The 17,309-nt window shown below is 52.6% G+C and overlaps 1 protein-coding gene across 1 annotated transcript in view; it reads left to right on the top strand.

Annotated features, from left to right (window-relative positions):
• The window catches only part of LOC135224655 (uncharacterized), an 84,352-nt gene that overhangs the window by 25,292 nt on the left and 41,751 nt on the right, over window positions 1-17,309 (top strand). Inside the window, exon 2 of the mRNA XM_064263874.1 lies at window positions 10,676-10,783. Coding sequence (XP_064119944.1) covers window positions 10,676-10,783 — 108 coding nt within the window. The remainder of the gene's footprint in view (window positions 1-10,675; window positions 10,784-17,309) is intronic.

The raw sequence follows: 17,309 nt of genomic DNA, 5'->3' as shown, positions 1-17,309 counted from the left end.
AGGAACTCACTCTCGCTCCCTGTTCGCTCTAGCGAAAGAAATTCTGCTTTGGGCGAAGGCGAGAGAGATCACGATCTTGACAAGGTTCATTGCCGGAGTCGAGAACGTCCGTGCGGATCTCCTCAGTCGACAAGGACAGTTGCTGCCGACAGAGTGGACCCTCAATCAGGACGTATGCCAGGAGCTGTGGAGTCTTTGGTGGACGTTTTTGCAACCGCAAGGACGGCGAGACTTCCTCTTTACTGCTCCCCAGTTCTCGATCCGGGGGCAGTAGCAGTGGACGCCCTGTTATGGGATTGGACGGGCCTAGACCTCTACGCATTTCCCCCCTTCAAGATTCTGGGAGAGAAGTGATGAGAAAGTTCACAGCTTCGGAGGGGACGAGGTTGACGTTAATCGCCCCCTTTTGGCCTGCAGCGATCTGGTTTCACAGAGGTGATGTCCTACCTGGTGGATTTTCCGAGATCTCTTCCGTTAAGGAGAGATCTACTCAAACAGCCCCACTTTGAGAAGGTATACCAAAAACCTCCGATCCGCTCTGAGTTCATGAACTGCGTTTCCAGGGACTATCCAGAAGTTGGCCAGAGCGAGAGTTTTTGGAAACCTGTGGCTAAAGCTATCGCCACCGCGAGAAGACCTTCGTCAATCGCGGATTTAACCAGTCGAAGTGGGCAGCTTTTAGGAGCTGGTGTAGGAAGAAAGGAGTTTCCTCTACCACGACCTCTGTGAGCCAGATCGCCGGCTTCCTTCTTTATCTCAGACGAGATTTGAAACTTGCAGTGTCAACCATTAAAGGCTACAGAAGTGTCTTATCTGTAGTTTTTCGACATAGAGGTCTTGACCTTGCTAATAACAAGGACCTACATGATCTACTAAAATCTTTTGAGACCACCAAGGTACCGATAGCTAAGTTGCCTTCGTGGAATCTGGACGTGGTTCTCAAGTTTTTAATGTCAAGCCGCTTTGAACCTCTTTACTCGGCCTCTTTGCGAGATTTGACGAAGAAGACTGTGTTCCTAACTGCTCTGGCTAAGAATGAGAACCCTTCCAATCCTTGGCCTAAGACGTTCAAAATCAAGGGTATGGCAGAAATCATTGGTCAAGAGCCAGAAAGAGTCCTGTGTCCTGTTAGGGCTCTTAAAGAATATCTTCGTAGGACAAAGGAGTGTAGAGGTTCTGCGGAGAACTTATGGTGTTCGGTCAAGAGACCTAATATGCCCATGTCCAAGAATGCACTGGCATTCTTTTTAAGGAACACCATTAAGGAGGCGCACTCTAATTGTCAAGACAGTGACTTTAAGCTTTTAAAAGTTAACGCTCACGAAGTAAGGGCTATTTCGACTTCTATAGCCTTTCAGAAAAATATGGCTCTCAAAGATATTTTAAGTGCCACTTTTTGGAGAAGTAACTCGGTGTTCGCCTCGCACTATTTACGGGAGGTCAGAACGACATATGAGAACTGTTACTCTCTTGGACCATACGTCGCCGCAGACACTATCTTGGGGGCAGGAGGTAGCACTCATCCTTTCCCATAGAAAAGGGTAGGTGAGTTTTTAATGTTTGTAATGTTTATGGTTGTAGGGTCGGCCGCCGAATGCGGTCTTCCCTTCTTTTAGCCTTTGGTATATGGGAGTATTGGTGAGGCTAACTTAGGGGGTGGTTTTGCCATCGTTGTCCTCTTGAGTATGGTCATAGTCTAGTCACATTGTGGTCTCGTCCCCGTTGGCAGATCATCTAGAGCGCACCAACTACACAGGTCTCTACCTTGTTGGTAACTCTAGTGAAGCAGATGCAGGCTTGGGTGACAGTAATCACGAAGTCAGCTATGCTAACAGGTAAGGAACCAAGATGTCAATCATCTACATATATATGTTTCCTAAAATCCTTTTCTGTCTCTCCCACCGCCAAAGGTGGGATTCAGCTATATATATATCTGACAGGTAAGTTTCATGAACAAAATGATATTGTTAAGATACAATAAAGTTTGTTCATACTTACCTGGCAGATATATATATTTTAAGTACCCACCCACCTCCCCTCAGGAGACTGTGGAGATAGAAATCTGATAGAAAATGGGAATGGTTCCTGATACCCGCCTCCCAGCGGCGGGAATGGGTACTAACCACCCTACTCCCACTACGTGTGTCGTAAGTTTTTAGAAATTCTGTCGGACTTCAGAGAATACAGCTATATATATATCTGCCAGGTAAGTATGAACAAACTTTATTGTATCTTAACAATATCATGTTACGTTTATTTCTGGCATACGGTTATTAAAGAAATTCAAAATACTAATATAGACTTAAATCAATGAAAAGTGCTAGCAAAAACAAAAAAGCAAAAAAAAAAATATATAATCCACTTATCCGTAGTCGTTCCTCTATGGTTTTCGGCAGCCAGATGTACGAAAACGTTAGAAACATTGGATTGTATCTACTTTAGAAATATCTGTAATTTTTCGGGGTAATTTGGTTGCAAAAAAAGGGATAATAGACATGAATTAAATTAAAATTTTTAAATAACAAAGTAAAGTTGAACTAAATAACGAGTAAAGTAAATAATTTAGGGAATAAATCTTTGCAGTTTCGTCGTCTGCTGTTCATAACTGTGTTTATGGCGCGCGCGCTTAGAAACCAGAAACAGCAACGGGTTTAAAGTGTAATGTGGAGTGAACTGAGACCAAAATGTGTATAATAACAATCAAATAAGCACTGTGGAGTTTCAGTTGTGATGGCAGTAAGGATAAAAACCACTGATTACAAGGTAAAAATGAATTCAGTTCAAACCATGACCCCGGGAATAACAAGTTTCATACCTTCACTAATATAGGCAACAAAATATTGTTTTATTGTGCTGATTACAACTGCAATCTTGAGTAAGATCAATAAACGTTACATATATAAGCTAACATTGTTCAAATGAGTGCTGGAAAGGCTGGGAAAGATGGTGTCCATCCGTGATCAGACCCGCCCAGCCACACGATAGCCGCCATATTGGATTTCAAAACTGCCTTGAAAACATATTTTACAAAGAGCGTCACATGCCTTACTTTTGTTAGGCCTCGTATGGAGCCTTTTTCGTATATATCAACCCCATTATTGGCTGACGGGAAACTTCTTCAGGTCTTTTTTTGAATGGTATGCTTAGAGTTGTAATTGTATTCTTGTTTCACCAATTAAATATCGAGTGACAATCATTTGTAGAAAAGAGACACCCCACAAAGGCTTACACAGGTCGTATGCTTGCACAGTTCGATGACGTTTGCCCAAGCCATTTCAGGACCATTGTCAAAAGCAGGCAGAAGCAATCTTCCTTAGTTATTTTTTAAAGAGGCCTTTAGTAGGAGTAAGCAAAAAGGAAAAACCAAGTGATACTACGAAAAAACAGAAAAATTGAAAAAAAAGTGGTGAAGAAGTTGAAAAATTTTGTATAAAAAAAACCAAAAAAAAAAAAACGTTAAAAAAGTATAAAAATGTAAAAATAAAAAAAAGAAAAAAAATTTTAATTTTAAGTTTTTTGTAAGATTAAGTGTTACAGTTTTGTTAATGTGTTTCGTAAAGTTTAGTTTATATTTTCCTGACATTTTTTATGTGTTCGTAAAGTTAAATGTACGTATCTGCCGTTTGTCCTCCTCCTCTGTCGCCACTTTCAGAGATAGCCTCACTCGAAAGGTAAGCTTCCACATTTTATGTACAGTACTATTTCTTGTATACCATGTATACTAATACACTTTATTTACAGGTTATTTTGCATTTTGTTATTAATTTAGGTATTGAATGGTCCAAATTGTTGTAGTATTTCATTGTTTATAGGTCAATTATCTTTATATTATGATATTTACTGGGGTGATTTTGGAGGGCTTGGAACGGATTAGTCATTTTACATGTAAAATGTGGTCCAAGATACGAAAAACTCATGATACAAAGGGCGCCTCGGAACGGATTAATTTCGTATCTCTGAACTTTTTGAGCAGCTGGACCCTAACTACAGTCATTTTACTTTTACTGAACCAGTTTTTATTTCTTCAAACTTTATTTCTTTGAATTGGATTTATCTAACAGCTACCATGGTTAGTACTAGAACTACAGATGGTATACAGTGGACCCCCCGTATTCGCGTTCTCCAGATTCGCGGACTCACACATTCGCGGATTTCTCTCGGGAACGTTTCCCTGCATTATTCGCGGAAAATTCGCACATTCGCGGTATTTTTCTATGGTAAATATCCACAAATTCCTGTTTTTTTTGATGAATTTCATCATAAAATGCACTTTTTGTGATAAAACTATTAAAAAAACCATGTATGAAAATTTTTAGTGGGTTTTTCTTGAGTTTTAACTAACAAAATAGGCTGTTTTTAGCATTTTTATAGGGGTTCCAAAATTCGCGGGTTCTAACTATTCACGGGGGGGTCTGGTACGCATCCCCTGCGAATACGGGGGGACCACTGTATATTAGGGAAATGTGGATATGCTAGGAAGTACTGTCAGTATTATAAAGATAGTTTATCAAATTTCATGATACAGAAGAATTGTTTTGTTGTCATTTATTATGAGCACACATTAAATTATAATTGTTCCGACACGGGATACAAACCTTTCGGTACTTTTACAATAGGAAGGTAACTAGCGGCAGCTGGATGGTCATAAGCTTTCGAACAAGGGAGTTCGGTAGTTAACTGCTTGTCCGACAGTGTGTGCGACTGGGAGGCGAAGAACCACTTTTGCTTTCGGCCTGCTGGTGTGTAGACGTGCTCTCATCGTTCTCTGCCTGCTTCATCTTCGTGTGCTTTCAGGATATTTGTGTTTGTGTGTGTGTAAAAGTGAACTGTAAGTACTCTTTTTTTTCATTTTTTCATATACACTTTATTATCATTCAAGTGAATAATGGACCAAGGATCTAATGAATCTCCGTGCCCTCCCATCACCTGGTGACCATGCCCCGGGGTGGAGGGGCGTAAATGTGGGAAATTCAGGAGTTTTCCCGAGATTGATCCCCATGTCCTTTGTGCTTGGTGTCGAGGGCGGGAGTGCTCTCGCACCGAGCCTTGTGTTGTATGCGTTGATTGGTCGGAGGTGCAGTGGGGCTTGTACGAGGGCAGGAAGAAGCGAAGGCCTGCCAAGGAGTCGTCGGAAAGCTCTCCCGCGACTCCCTTGCTAACAGATACTTCGGCTTCTTTCTTGCCCCCCGCTCAGCTCCCGCGTATGGCACCTTCCCCTTCAGGCGGAGTATCCAGGTCCTTCTCTTCGCCCGATCCATCGAGCGTAGAGGAGGGCGCTCGGTACCCCGACGTACAGCTGTATTCGGGGTCTTCCGTTTGTTCGGGGTGCCCCCCCCCCCCGGTCAGGTGTGGGCGTCTTTGGGGGCGTGCCGAGTGTCCAGGGGCTGCTTCATCATCTGGGGTTGTCTGGTGCGGTCACCCATGGAACGGTGACCACGACAACTACCACCTTATCTACAGCCGCTGTGCAGGGGCCGATCGCCGTACCGGGAAGGGGCGTGCCGCCGCCGCCCGGGTTTGCCGTGCTGCCTCGACCGGACTTCCGCTGCCCCAAAAGCTCGCCCCTGGACCTGCTGCCGGTACCCAGGATGTCGCTGGCTGTTGCCCCGCCTCCTGTGTTACCTGTGCTGCCTGCCGTGCCTGCCGTACCTGTGTCCGATGCTGTGCTGGCTGTTCCTGCCATTCCTGCTGTTCCCGCTGTGTCCGTACCTGCTGACGTCATCCCTGCTCACGGTGTTGCTGCCCTAGACGTTGGTCTGTCCGGACAGGTGTGTCCGGGCCCTGTTGCTTTGGCAACAGCAGCCCCGGCTCCGCCCTGGATGGCTGACCTCACGTCTGTCCTGAGGAAGCTGACGAAGAAGAAAGAGGAGGAAGGTGTCGTCGTCGTCTTCATCGTCTTCTTCGTTGTCTGCAGCCGCCTCTTCTCCTTCGACTTCCAAGGCTACCCAGCCGCGGAAGAAGAAGGCTGCCTCCTCCCCTCCTAAGAAGTCTCCTTCGGGAACTTCTCAGGGCCCGTCCCACTCCGGTGGGACGGGGGGTCCTTCCGCTGGTCCTCCTGCTCCTTCGGGAGCGCGGACCGTCTCTCCTTCTGCAAGGAAGAAGAAGACGGGGACCAGAGGGGTACCAGTACTTCCTCGCCTGGTGCTAAGGTTTCTGCCGCTACACCAGGTTCCGTTTCGGCCTCTCGTTCGCAAGAGGTACCGAGTGTACGGTCACCTACCGGTGGCCGTGCAGCCAAGAACCAGACGCCAGAGCTCGCTCGGCGCCAGGTTCACGGCACGGAGCGGAAGGCTGGTGAGAGCCGCTCAGGCAACTCTCACCAGGCCAGCTCTAGCTCTCGTAGTGACCAGCCGGTCACCCGGGTTGACGTGACGATCCCAGACCGGCCACGGGCTGAGGCTGGGAAGAAGTCACCCCGATCGCTGGCGCCAGTGGTTCGACGTGCCGTGAGGTCATGCACCGGTCTCACCGCGACAGTGGTCTCTGCAGGTCACCTGACCGCTGCTCCCACAGGGACCAGATGGGTAGGGCGACCAGCAGCAGTTCCTCTGACGCACGAGATCGGGGTCGCTGTTCTCGGTCCAGCCGTTCTCCCCAGGGGAACAGCGCGTCAGGTCTTCCTCTCCTGTGCCTTCAACTTCCTCGGGTTACACCGGGAAGGGCGAGACACTGAGGAGTGATCGTGAGGGGCGCGCCCCACACGATCCCGTCACAACGCCGTACGTGCCAGGCACGGTCCTTGGATTGACCAGGTCGTACGCGCAAGTGACATGAGGAGACCGAGAGGGGTCTGTCGCCGTTCCCCCTCCTGAAGGGGGAGGATCTCGGGAGTTGCTCTTGTTCGAGGGGCTTGATGGTCCTACTCCACAAGATGCAGTCACTCCGGAGATTCAGAGGAACTTTGCCGAGGTTATTGCGCCGATTCGTCAGCACAACGATCTCGAGGAAGGATCGCCGCTCCTACCAGCCGAGCCCACGTCCTGGCTCGAGTCGTTTCGGGGTCTTAAGAAGGAACCCAGACCGATGGTGGGTCTGCCGTGATCGGAGCTTGCCGACTCTGTGTTGGACCAGGTCGAGTCTCTCGTCTCCGGACAGGACGGCTCGCTGAAGTCTGGCAGGTCGAACAAGCTACTTCCTCCTCCTCTACTGTGACAGCGGCGTTTTTACGTGCCATCTGAGGATCCAATGCCGCCCAAACAGGTGAACCCAGAGTTAGCCAGGCTAACTCCGGGTGTGTCTCTGCAGCAGCTCCTGTCGGAGAACCTCTGATTCTCGCAGCAAGAGGTACTGGGCTTGGAATCCACCTGGTTAGACCTGTGGTCCCTCACAGTGTCTAAAGTCGCAGCAAACTCGGGGGATACTCCTCTTGAGGATGATGCGGCTTTCAGGAGACTTTGTCAGTCTGGGGGAATGGCCATCTCCTTCCTCGCCCATCAGACGGCAAACCTGTGGGCCAACCTGGTACTTCGCCGTAGGGACGCAGTCCTTACCCAAGTATCCAGGGCGGCTGGGCGAGAGGCGGCGCTTGGATTACGGAACGGACCTGTACGGAGTTCCTCTCCTCTCTTCCTAGGAGAGATGGTGGACGCTGCGGTGGAAAGGCGGCACACTAATGACAGTGACCGCCTGGTACACAAGGCAGCCTCGAACTGCGGCCAAGCCTAAGAGTTTGGCTAGCGCTTCCTCGGCTGCTAAGACGGTTGCTCTGTTGAAGCCCCGGGGAAAGACTCTAACTTCTACTTCTGCCAGAGGAGGTCATCATCAGCCCTCCTCCCAGCGCTACGGTGCCGAGAACTGGATAGTAGACATCCTTTGGGAGGGATATCTACTACCCTTCGAATCTCGGCCACCCCTCACCTCCAACCCGGTCCGTCTGCAAACATACGTCCCGGGATCATCAAAGGACGTAGCTCTACGACAGGAGATCAAGACCATGCTGAACAAACGAGCTGTGGAGATCGTCACGGATCAATCACCGGGCTTCTACAGTCGCCTTTTCCTGGTGGAGAAGTCTACGGGGGGCCGGTGATAGATCTCTCTCCTTTGAACTGATTTGTTCGCCAGACTCGGTTCAAGATGGAGACGGCACGTTCCGTGCTAGACTCCATCAGGGAGAACGATTTCATGCTTTCAGTGGATTTGAAGGATGTGTATTTCCAGATACCCATCCATCAATCCTCCAGGAAGTACCTCCGCTTCATCCTCGACGGGATGGTGTACCAATTCAGGGCACTTTGCTTCTGTCTCTCAACCGCCCCACAGGTGTTCACGCGAGTGTTCACTCTGGTGTCTGCTTGGGCCCACTTGTCCGGGATACGTCTTATGAGGCATCTCGACGATTGGTTAGTCCTGGCGAGCTCCCGCTCGTAGTTGCTGCACAACAGAAAACTCCAGGTTTTCTTTTCAGCCGTGCCGGACCCATGGGCAGCTGCAGAGGACGCTCTTCAACACCCGTGGGACAACCTCTTTGTCTAAGCCTTTCCCCCGTTCAGCCTGATTCGCAAGGTGATCAGCCAAGTGCTGACCACCCCGAATCTCAGGATGATCCTGGTGGCTGGGGCCATTTGGTATCCGGACCTGCTGGCTCTGCTTGCAGAAGTGCCGAGAGAGATTCCCCATTGGCACAACCTTCTCGCCCAGCCACACGTAGAATGGTACCACCGAGCAGTCCAGTCTCTACATCTTCACGGCTGGCTGTTATCCACCATCTCTTGCAAACGAGAGGCTTTTCTCGTAGCGCAGCAACAGAGACGGCTGGAAACGTCAGACAGTCCTCTGCAGCTGTGTACCAGGGGAAGTGGGCCGTCTTCTGTGGTTGGTGTCGTAGACAGGGTCTATCTCCTCTCAGAGCCACTCTTCAGCAGGTAGCGGATTTCCTCGTTTTTCTTCGCCGAGAAAAGCTCCTCTCAGTCCCCACAGTCAAAGGTTATAGAGCCGCCCTGGCACTGGTCCTAAAGCTGAGTGGATTGGACATCTCGAACTCGTTCAAGATCTCCTTGCTTATGAGGAGCTTTGAAAGGTCTTGTCCACCCACCCAGGGAACCTCAGGCCCCCTGAGTGGGACGTGACTCTCGTCCTTAGGAGTTTGACTCGAAGACCCTTTGAGCCACTCCGAGAGTCGTCAGACAGGGATCTGACCCTCAAGACCCTCTTCTTGCTGGCCCTGGCATCGGCGAAGAGAGTAGGGGAACTTCATGGTCTGTCCTTCGATGTGAAACATTCCAGGGGATGGGGATCTGTGTCGCTCGATTTCGTCCTGAACTTCGTTGCGAAGACTCAGAAACCGTCGATCTCTGACGACAGGTTCGAGTCTTTCACAATCCCCTCCCTAATGGACTTCACTAACAATGATTCAGATGAGATGCTGCTTTGTCCTGTGAGGGCGCTACGACACTATCTGAAGAGAACTCGACACCTCAGGCCTGAGTGTCGACGCCTCTTTGTTAGCACCGGGGTGACCAAGAAAGAAGTATCCAAGAACACGCTTTCTTTCTGGCTGCGTGAGGTGATCAGGAGGGCGTACGAGGCTGATGGTAGTGACGACATCCGTACGCTCCGTCCGAGAGCCCACGAAGTCAGGAGCATCGGTCCTTCCCTTGCGTTCCGCAAGAACTTCTCCGTGGCGCAGGTCCTGAAGGCCGGTGTCTGGGCCAACCAGACCACCTTCACTTCCTTCTACCTTCGGGATATTGCCCACAGGTCCTTGGTTACTTTTTCTTGGGACCCATGGTGGCTGCTCAACACGTTGTGTAGCTAACCCAGACCCGCACAAGCTGAACAGCATCGAGTCCTGGTGTGACTGTAAGAATGGATGAGTGAATGAGTGTGTGACTGGCTCCTCTTCCCGTCTTTTTCTCCCCTCTATCTGTGGGCAGAGGGACACGGTCATCACCCTGCTGGATAAGGACGAGATGCAGGTGAGCTATTCGACAGAGCCCCATCCTATCCTTTTCATTAGGGATAGGAGTGAATATCCACCACTTCCCCTAACAAGGGGGGGGAAGTGGAAGCCAACAAGAGACAAACCCATAACTTTATGTTGCCTCTTTCAAACAGGAACAAGTTCTTGCTTGCTGGTATTAAGAGATACACTTGCCTCTCTCTTATTACTTTGGTCCAGAGGTCTGACCATTGATCGTGCGGTGCACACCCAGATCAATCGGACAGAGGCTAGGATCCCTCCTTTGCTCTTACGACCAGGGAGGCAATCCAAGGTTGGGCGAACACCAGATTCCTCCCACCAAGAAATGAGTCTTCCTATTGTAAAAGGAACGAAAGGTTTGTATCCCGTGTCGGAACAAATGACAATTTATCCAAAATTGCATTTTTCCTAACTATACAAACCTGAGGTCCTTTTACACATAGTCCTACCTCATGCCACCCCTCACTCTGCGGCTTTTGCTTGGGCCTAAAGCAAAAGTGATTCTTCGCCTCCCAGCCGCGCGGCGCACGCACTGTCGGACAAGCAGTTAACTACCGAACTCCCTTGTTCGAAAGCTTACGACCATCCAGCTGCCGCTAGTTACCTTCCTATTGTAAAAGGGCCTCAGGTTTGTATGGTTAGGAAAAATGTAATTTTGGACAAATTGTCATTTTGACATGTAAAAAGACACAAAGAAATAAGTAGTGGTATGTATACCAAAATGAAAATAATGTTTTTTTTTATTTATTTCAGGGTAATAATTCAAAGGCAGAAGTTTTACAGCAAAAGAAAGAAAGGAAAACGAAACTATGGTTATTGAAAGCTAAGAAATTTATTGAAGACTTCAGACAAGTGACTAAGGTAAATTGCTTTATATGAATGTCAAAAAACATTCTGATTATAAGCCTTGATGGTGGACTGCTGAACCACCTTCAGCATCCATTCATATTATGTTCTTTTTCAGGAGGTAGAGATACTCTCTGGGATTTCATGGACATTTGAATTGGCTATGATATAAGTAATGTTATTGTAATAAGAATCAGTGTTATATTTGTTCCGACACGGCATACAAACCTTCGGTCCTTTTACAATAGGAAGATACTAGCGGCAGCTGGATAGGTCGTAAGCTTTCGAACAAGGGGTTCGGTAGTTAACTGCTTGTCCGACAGGCGCGCGCGCGCGACTGGGAGGTAAACAAATCACTTTTGCTTTCGGCCTCACGGTGGATGGACGTGTGTGTTCGCTCTCTGCCCGCTGCTCGTCGTTTGCTTTCTGTTTTGTTTGTAATTGTGTATGAAAGATTGTAAGTACAGTATTCTCTCTTTTCATATTAATTACGCTGAATTCATTAATGATGGAATCTCCGCGCCTCGCTACCCCAAGGAGACTTTGCCCGGGTACCGAAGGGCGCAAATGTGGGAAATTCAGATCTTTTCCCGAGATAGACCCTCATGTTTTGTGTGCTCGGTGCCGGGGGCGCGAATGCACCCGGGCCGAGCCCTGTGATGTTTGTATGGACTGGTCGGAGGCGCAGTGGACATTGTATGAGGGCAGGAAGAAGCGAAGGCCTGCAAAGGAGTCGTCGGAAAGCTCTCCCGCGACTCCTTTGGTGACGGACACTTCGTCTTCTTTCCTGCCGCCCGCTCAACTTCCACGTCTCGCGCCTTCCCCTTCGGGGGGGGTGTCTAGGTCCTTCTCCTCTCCCGATGTGTCGAGTGTGGAGGAGGGCGCTAGATACCCCGACGTAGAGTTGTACTCTGGGTCCTCTATCCGCTCGTCTTCGCGCTGCGCGGGTAGAGGATCCGCCTAATCACCCGACTTTTGCCTCCTCAGGTGCGGTTGCCGTGAAGGATGACCTTGGACAGGTGTTGGGCGTCGGTTGGATCTGCAGGGCGTGCCGAGTGTCCAGGGGCTGCTCTATCATCTCGCTGGCTCCGTGGCGGTTACGCACGCTACGGTAACAACCACCACCACGACCCTGACAACACCTGGCTACGCGTCACCTCCTCACCTGGTGTACACCCAGCACGCGGTCTCTGTAACACCAACAACATCGGTGCAGGGGCCAGTCGCCGTAACTCGGGGGAGTGTGATGCCGCCACCTGGGTTTGCCGTGCTGCCGCGACCGGACTTCATGTGCCCGAAGAGCTCGCCCCTGGACCTCCCACCGGTACCGATGACGTCTGTGCCGCTGGCTCGACCAGCTGTATCTGCCGTACCTGCCGTGACCACCGCTGCTGTTCCTGTTCCTGTTCCTGCCGTGTCTGCTGCCGTTCCTGTGATGCCCGCACCTGCTGATGTCGTTCCCGTTCCTGGCGCCGCTGCTCCCGATGCTGGTCTGTTCGGACAGGTACGTCCGGGCCCTGTTGCTTCGGCAACAGCAGCCCCGGCTCCGTCCTGGATGACAGACCTGACATCGGTCCTGAGGAGGTTGACGAAGAAGAAGAAGAAGAGGAGGAAGGTGTCGTCGTCGTCTTCATCGTCTTCTTCGTCGTCGTCGTCTGCCGCCTCTTCCCCTTCTTCTTCTAAGGCTCCCCCCCCCCGCCTAAGAAGAAGAAGGTCGCCTCCCCCCCCCTAAGAAGTCTTCTTCGGGAGCTTCTAAGGGCCCGTCTCGCTCTGGTGAGACGGGGGGTGGGGCTTCCGCTGGTCGCCCTGCTCCTTCGGGAGCAGGACCCGTCTCTTCTCCCGCAAGGAAGAAGACTACGGGGACCAGAGGGGTGCCGGCTAACACCGGCACTTCCTCACCTGCTGTCAGTGGTTCGGCACAGCAGCAGGATCCGTCTCGGCCGCTCGTTCGCGAGAGGTACCGAGTGTACGGTCGCCTACCAGCGACCGTGCAGCCAGGAACCAGACCTCTGAGTCCGCTCAGCGTCCGGTTCACGGCACGGAGCGGAAGACTGGTGACAGCCGCTCACGCGACTCTCACCAGACCAGCTCTCGCTCTCGCGGCGAGCAGCTGGCTACCCGGGCGGACGTGACGGTCCATGACCGGCCACGGGCTGAGGCTGGGAAGAGGTCCCCCCGTTCGCCGGCACCAGCCACGGCTGGTACCAGCGAACTGACGCACCGTGAGGACACGCACCGGTCTCACCGTGACAGTGGAGCTCGCCGGTCGCCTGACCGTCGCTCTCACAGAGAGCGATCGGGTACGGCAACCAGCACCAGCTCCTCTGACACACGAGACCGGGGCCGCTGTTCTCGGTCCAGCCGTTCTCCACAGCGAGACGGCTCGACTAGGTCTGCAGCTCGATCGCCACCGCGGGTTGACGATCGCCTGCAGTCCTCCAAGCCCGCTGGTTCTGCCAGCGAGCGAGGAGAGAGCGTCAGGTCTGCCTCTCCCATACCTTCAACCTCCTCGGGTTACACCGGGAGGGGCGAGGTATTGAGGAGTGATCGTGAAGGGTGCGCCCTTCAGGATCCCGCCACGTCGTCGTACGTACCAGGCTCGGTTCTCGGACCAGCCAGGTCTTACGCACAGGTGGCTGGAGGAGACCGAGAGGGGGCTGTCGCTGCTCCTCCCCTTGAGGGAGGAGGGTCTCGGGAGGTGCTCCTGTTTGAGGGACTGGACGGTCCGACTCCACAGGATGCTATCACTCCTGAGATCCAGAGGAACTTTGCCGAGGTTATTGCGCTGATTCGTCAGCACAACGACCTCGGGGAAGGATCGCCGCTCCCACCATCCGAGCCCACGTCCCGGCTCGAGTCGTTCTGGGGCCCGAAGAGGGAACCCAGACCGACGGTGGGTTTGCCGCGGTCAGAGCTGGCTGACTCAGTGCTGGACCAAGTTGAATCGCTTGTCTCTGGACAGGACGGTTCGCTGAAGTCTGGCAGGTCTAGCAAGCTACTTCCACCTCCTCTGCTACGACAGCGGCGGTTTTACGTGCCATCTGAGGATCCAATGCCGCCCAAACAGGTGAACCCGGAGTTAGCGAGGCTGACTCCGGGTGTGTCTCTGCAGCAGCTCCTGTCCGAGAACCTGTGGTTCTCGCAGCAAGAGGCACTAGGCCTGGAATCTACCGCCATGGCAGCTTTCCAGGCCGTCTCCTGGCTAGATCTGTGGTCCCTCACAGTATCTAAGGTCGCAGCCAACTCCGGGGGAATTTCTCCCGAAGATGACTCGGCCTTCAGGAGAATTTGCCAGTCTGGGGGAAGAGCCATCTCTTTCCTTGCCCACCAGACGGTGAACCTGTGGGCCAACCTGGTTCTGCTCCCGACGAGGGACGCTGTCCTTACTCGGGTCTCCAGGGCGGCCGGGCGTGAAGCGGCATTGGGACTTCGAAACGGACCTCTACGGAGTTCCACGTCTCTCTTCCCAGGAGAGATGGTGGACGCTGCGGTGGACAGACGGCGCACTGATGACAGTGACCGTCTAGTTCACCAGGCAGTCTCGAAGGCTTCTGGGCAGCCTCGGACTGCGGCCAAGTCTAAGAGCTCGGCTAGCGCTTCCTCGGCTGCTAAGACGGTTGCTGCGTCGAAGCCCCGAGGAATGACTCTGTCTTCTTCGACTTCTGGCAAGGGGGGCCGTAACCAGCCCTCCTCCCAGCCCTCCTCATCCCGTGGAGGCTCTGGGAAGAAGTCGAAGAAAGGGGGGAAACGCTAGGGACGGCGTTCCCCCTCACCTGCTGCCGGAAGTGGGGGGGTGCCTGGCCAGCCATTGGGCAACTTGGCAGCGCTACGGCGCGAGACCTGGATAGTAGATGTCCTTCGGGAGGGATATCTATTACCCTTCGAATCTCGGCCACCCCTCACCTCCAACCCGGTCCAACAGCAGTCATACGTCCCCGGGTCACCGAAGGACGTAGCACTCAGACAGGAGATCAAGACCATGCTGAGCAAGAGAGCTGTAGAGATCGTTACGGATCAGTCACCGGGCTTTTACAGTCGACTCTTCCTGGTGGAAAAGTCTACGGGAGGCTGGCGCCCGGTGATAGATCTCTCTCCCCTGAACCGGTTTGTTCGCCAGACCCGGTTCACGATGGAGACGGCACGCTCAGTGCTCGACTCCATCAGGGAGAACGATTTCATGCTTTCAGTGGACTTGAAGGATGCGTATTTCCAAATACCCATTCATCAGTCCTCCAGAAAGTACCTCCGCTTCATCCTCGACGGGACGGTGTACCAGTTCAGGGCACTGTGCTTCGGTACTCTCAACCGCCCCACAGGTGGTTCACGGCGAGTGTTCACTCTGGTGTCTGCTTGGGCCCATTCGCACGGGATACGTCTGATGAGGTATCTCGACGATTGGTTAGTCCTGGCGAGCTCCCGCTCGCAGTTGCTACAGGACAGGGATCGGCTGCTCGAGTTCTGTCGCGATCTGGGGATCGTTGTGAACTTCGAGAAGTCCGATCTCGAGCCCAAGCAGAGGATGAAGTACCTGGTATGCGATCGACACGGTAGCAGGGCGAGTCTTCCCCGCAGACTCGCGGATCAGCAGATTCAGGGAGGCAGCCGACCAGTTCCTGTCTCGGCAGGAACAGGTAGCTCAGCGATGGCAAGTCGTGATCGGACACCTGTCGTCACTCGAGAATTAGTCCCCAGTCCCTCACGGGCGTCTTCACCTGCGGTCTCTTCAGTGGAGACTAAAGGAGAGTTGGTCACAGGCGACGGATCCCCCAAGCTTTCCAGTGTCACTGACACAGGAGGTGAGGCAGGACCTAGCCTGGTGGCTCGACGACAGGAACCTCTTAAAGGAGAGTGCCTCTGCGCACTCCCCCCCCGGACATGCAGCTGTTCTCAGACGCATCGACCGAGGGATGGGGCGCACACCTGGAGGAGTTGCTGACTTCAGGAGAGTGTGGGACGAGAACGACAAGCACCTTCACATCAATGTACTGGAACTCAAGGCAGCGTTCCTCGCTCTCCAAGAGTTTCAGGACCGCTTGATGGGACACTCAGTGGTGTTGATGTGCGACAACACCCACGGTGGTGGCTTACGTCAACAAAACAGGGGGGCCTAGTGTCCCTCCCGTTGTACCAGTTGACACGGCAGGTGCACGAGTGGGCTCAGGCACACTCAATAGAGCTGTCGGCACGCTACATTCCAGGGGAAGAGGAATGTAGTAGCAGACACGCTCAGCCGTCGGGATCAGGTGATAGGGACCGAATGGTCTCTACACCAGGACGTGGCGGAAAGGCTCTTCGACCTGTGGGGGCGACCAGTCGTGGATCTGTTCGCCACCCGGCACAACAGGAAGCTCCAGGTGTTCTTCTCGACCGTGCCGGACCCATGGGCAGCTGCAGAGGACGCTCTTCAACATCCGTGGGACAACCTCTTCGCCTATGCCTTTCCCCCGTTCAGCCTGATTCGCAAGGTGATCAGTCGAGCGCTGGTCACCCCGAATCTCAGGATGATCCTGGTGGCTCCCAAATGGCCACAGGCCATTTGGTATCCGGACCTGCTGGCTCTTCTCGCAGGAGAACCGAGAGAGATTCCCCCTTGGCACAACCTTCTCGCCCAGCCACACGTCGAGCGGTATAACCACCGAGCAGTCCAGTCCCTACGTCTTCACGGCTGGCTGTTATCCACCATCTCTTGCGAACGAGAGGCTTTTCTCGTAGCGCAGCAACAGAGATGGCTGGAAACGTCCGTCAGTCCTCTGCAGCTGTGTACCAGGGGAAGTGGGCCGTCTTCTGTGGTTGGTGTCGTAGACGGGGTCTATCTCCTCTCAGAGCCACTCTTCAGCAGGTAGCGGATTTCCTCGTTTTTCTTCGCCGAGAGAAGCTCCTTTCAGTCCCCACAGTGAAAGGATACAGAGCCGCCTTGGCGCTCGTCCTGAAACTGAGGGGGTTGGACATCTCGAACTCGTTCGAGATCTCCTTGCTGATGAGGAGCTTCGAGAGGTCTTGCCCACCCAGGGAACTCAGGCCCCCTGCGTGGGACGTGACTCTCGTCCTTAGGAGTCTGACTCGAACACCGTTCGAGCCACTCCGAAGAGTCGTCAGACAGGGATCTGACCCTCAAGACCCTCTTCTTGCTGGCCCTGGCATCGGCGAAGAGAGTAGGGGAACTTCATGGTCTTTCCTATGATGTACGACACTCCAGGGGATGGGGATCCGTGACGCTCGATTTCGTCCCGAACTTCGTTGCGAAGACTCAGAAACCGTCAGTCCCTGATGACAGGTTCGAGTCATTCACGATTCCCTCCCTATTGGACTTCACCGATAATGATGCGGATGAGATGCTGCTTTGTCCTGTGAGGGCGCTACGGCGCTATCTGAAGAGAACTCGTCACCTCAGGCCTGAGTGTCGACGCCTCTTCGTTAGCACCGGGGTCACCAAGAAAGAAGTATCCAAGAACACTCTTCATTCTGGCTGCGTGAGGTCATCAGGAGGGCGTATGAGGCTGATGGTAGTGACGACATCCGTACGTCCCGTCGAGAGCTCACG

This window comes from Macrobrachium nipponense, chromosome 12, assembly GCF_015104395.2.
Source record: "Macrobrachium nipponense isolate FS-2020 chromosome 12, ASM1510439v2, whole genome shotgun sequence".
Lineage (NCBI taxonomy): Eukaryota > Metazoa > Arthropoda > Malacostraca > Decapoda > Palaemonidae > Macrobrachium > Macrobrachium nipponense.
Note: the sequence above shows the minus strand (reverse complement) of the source record. Positions and strands in the feature narration are given on the sequence as shown.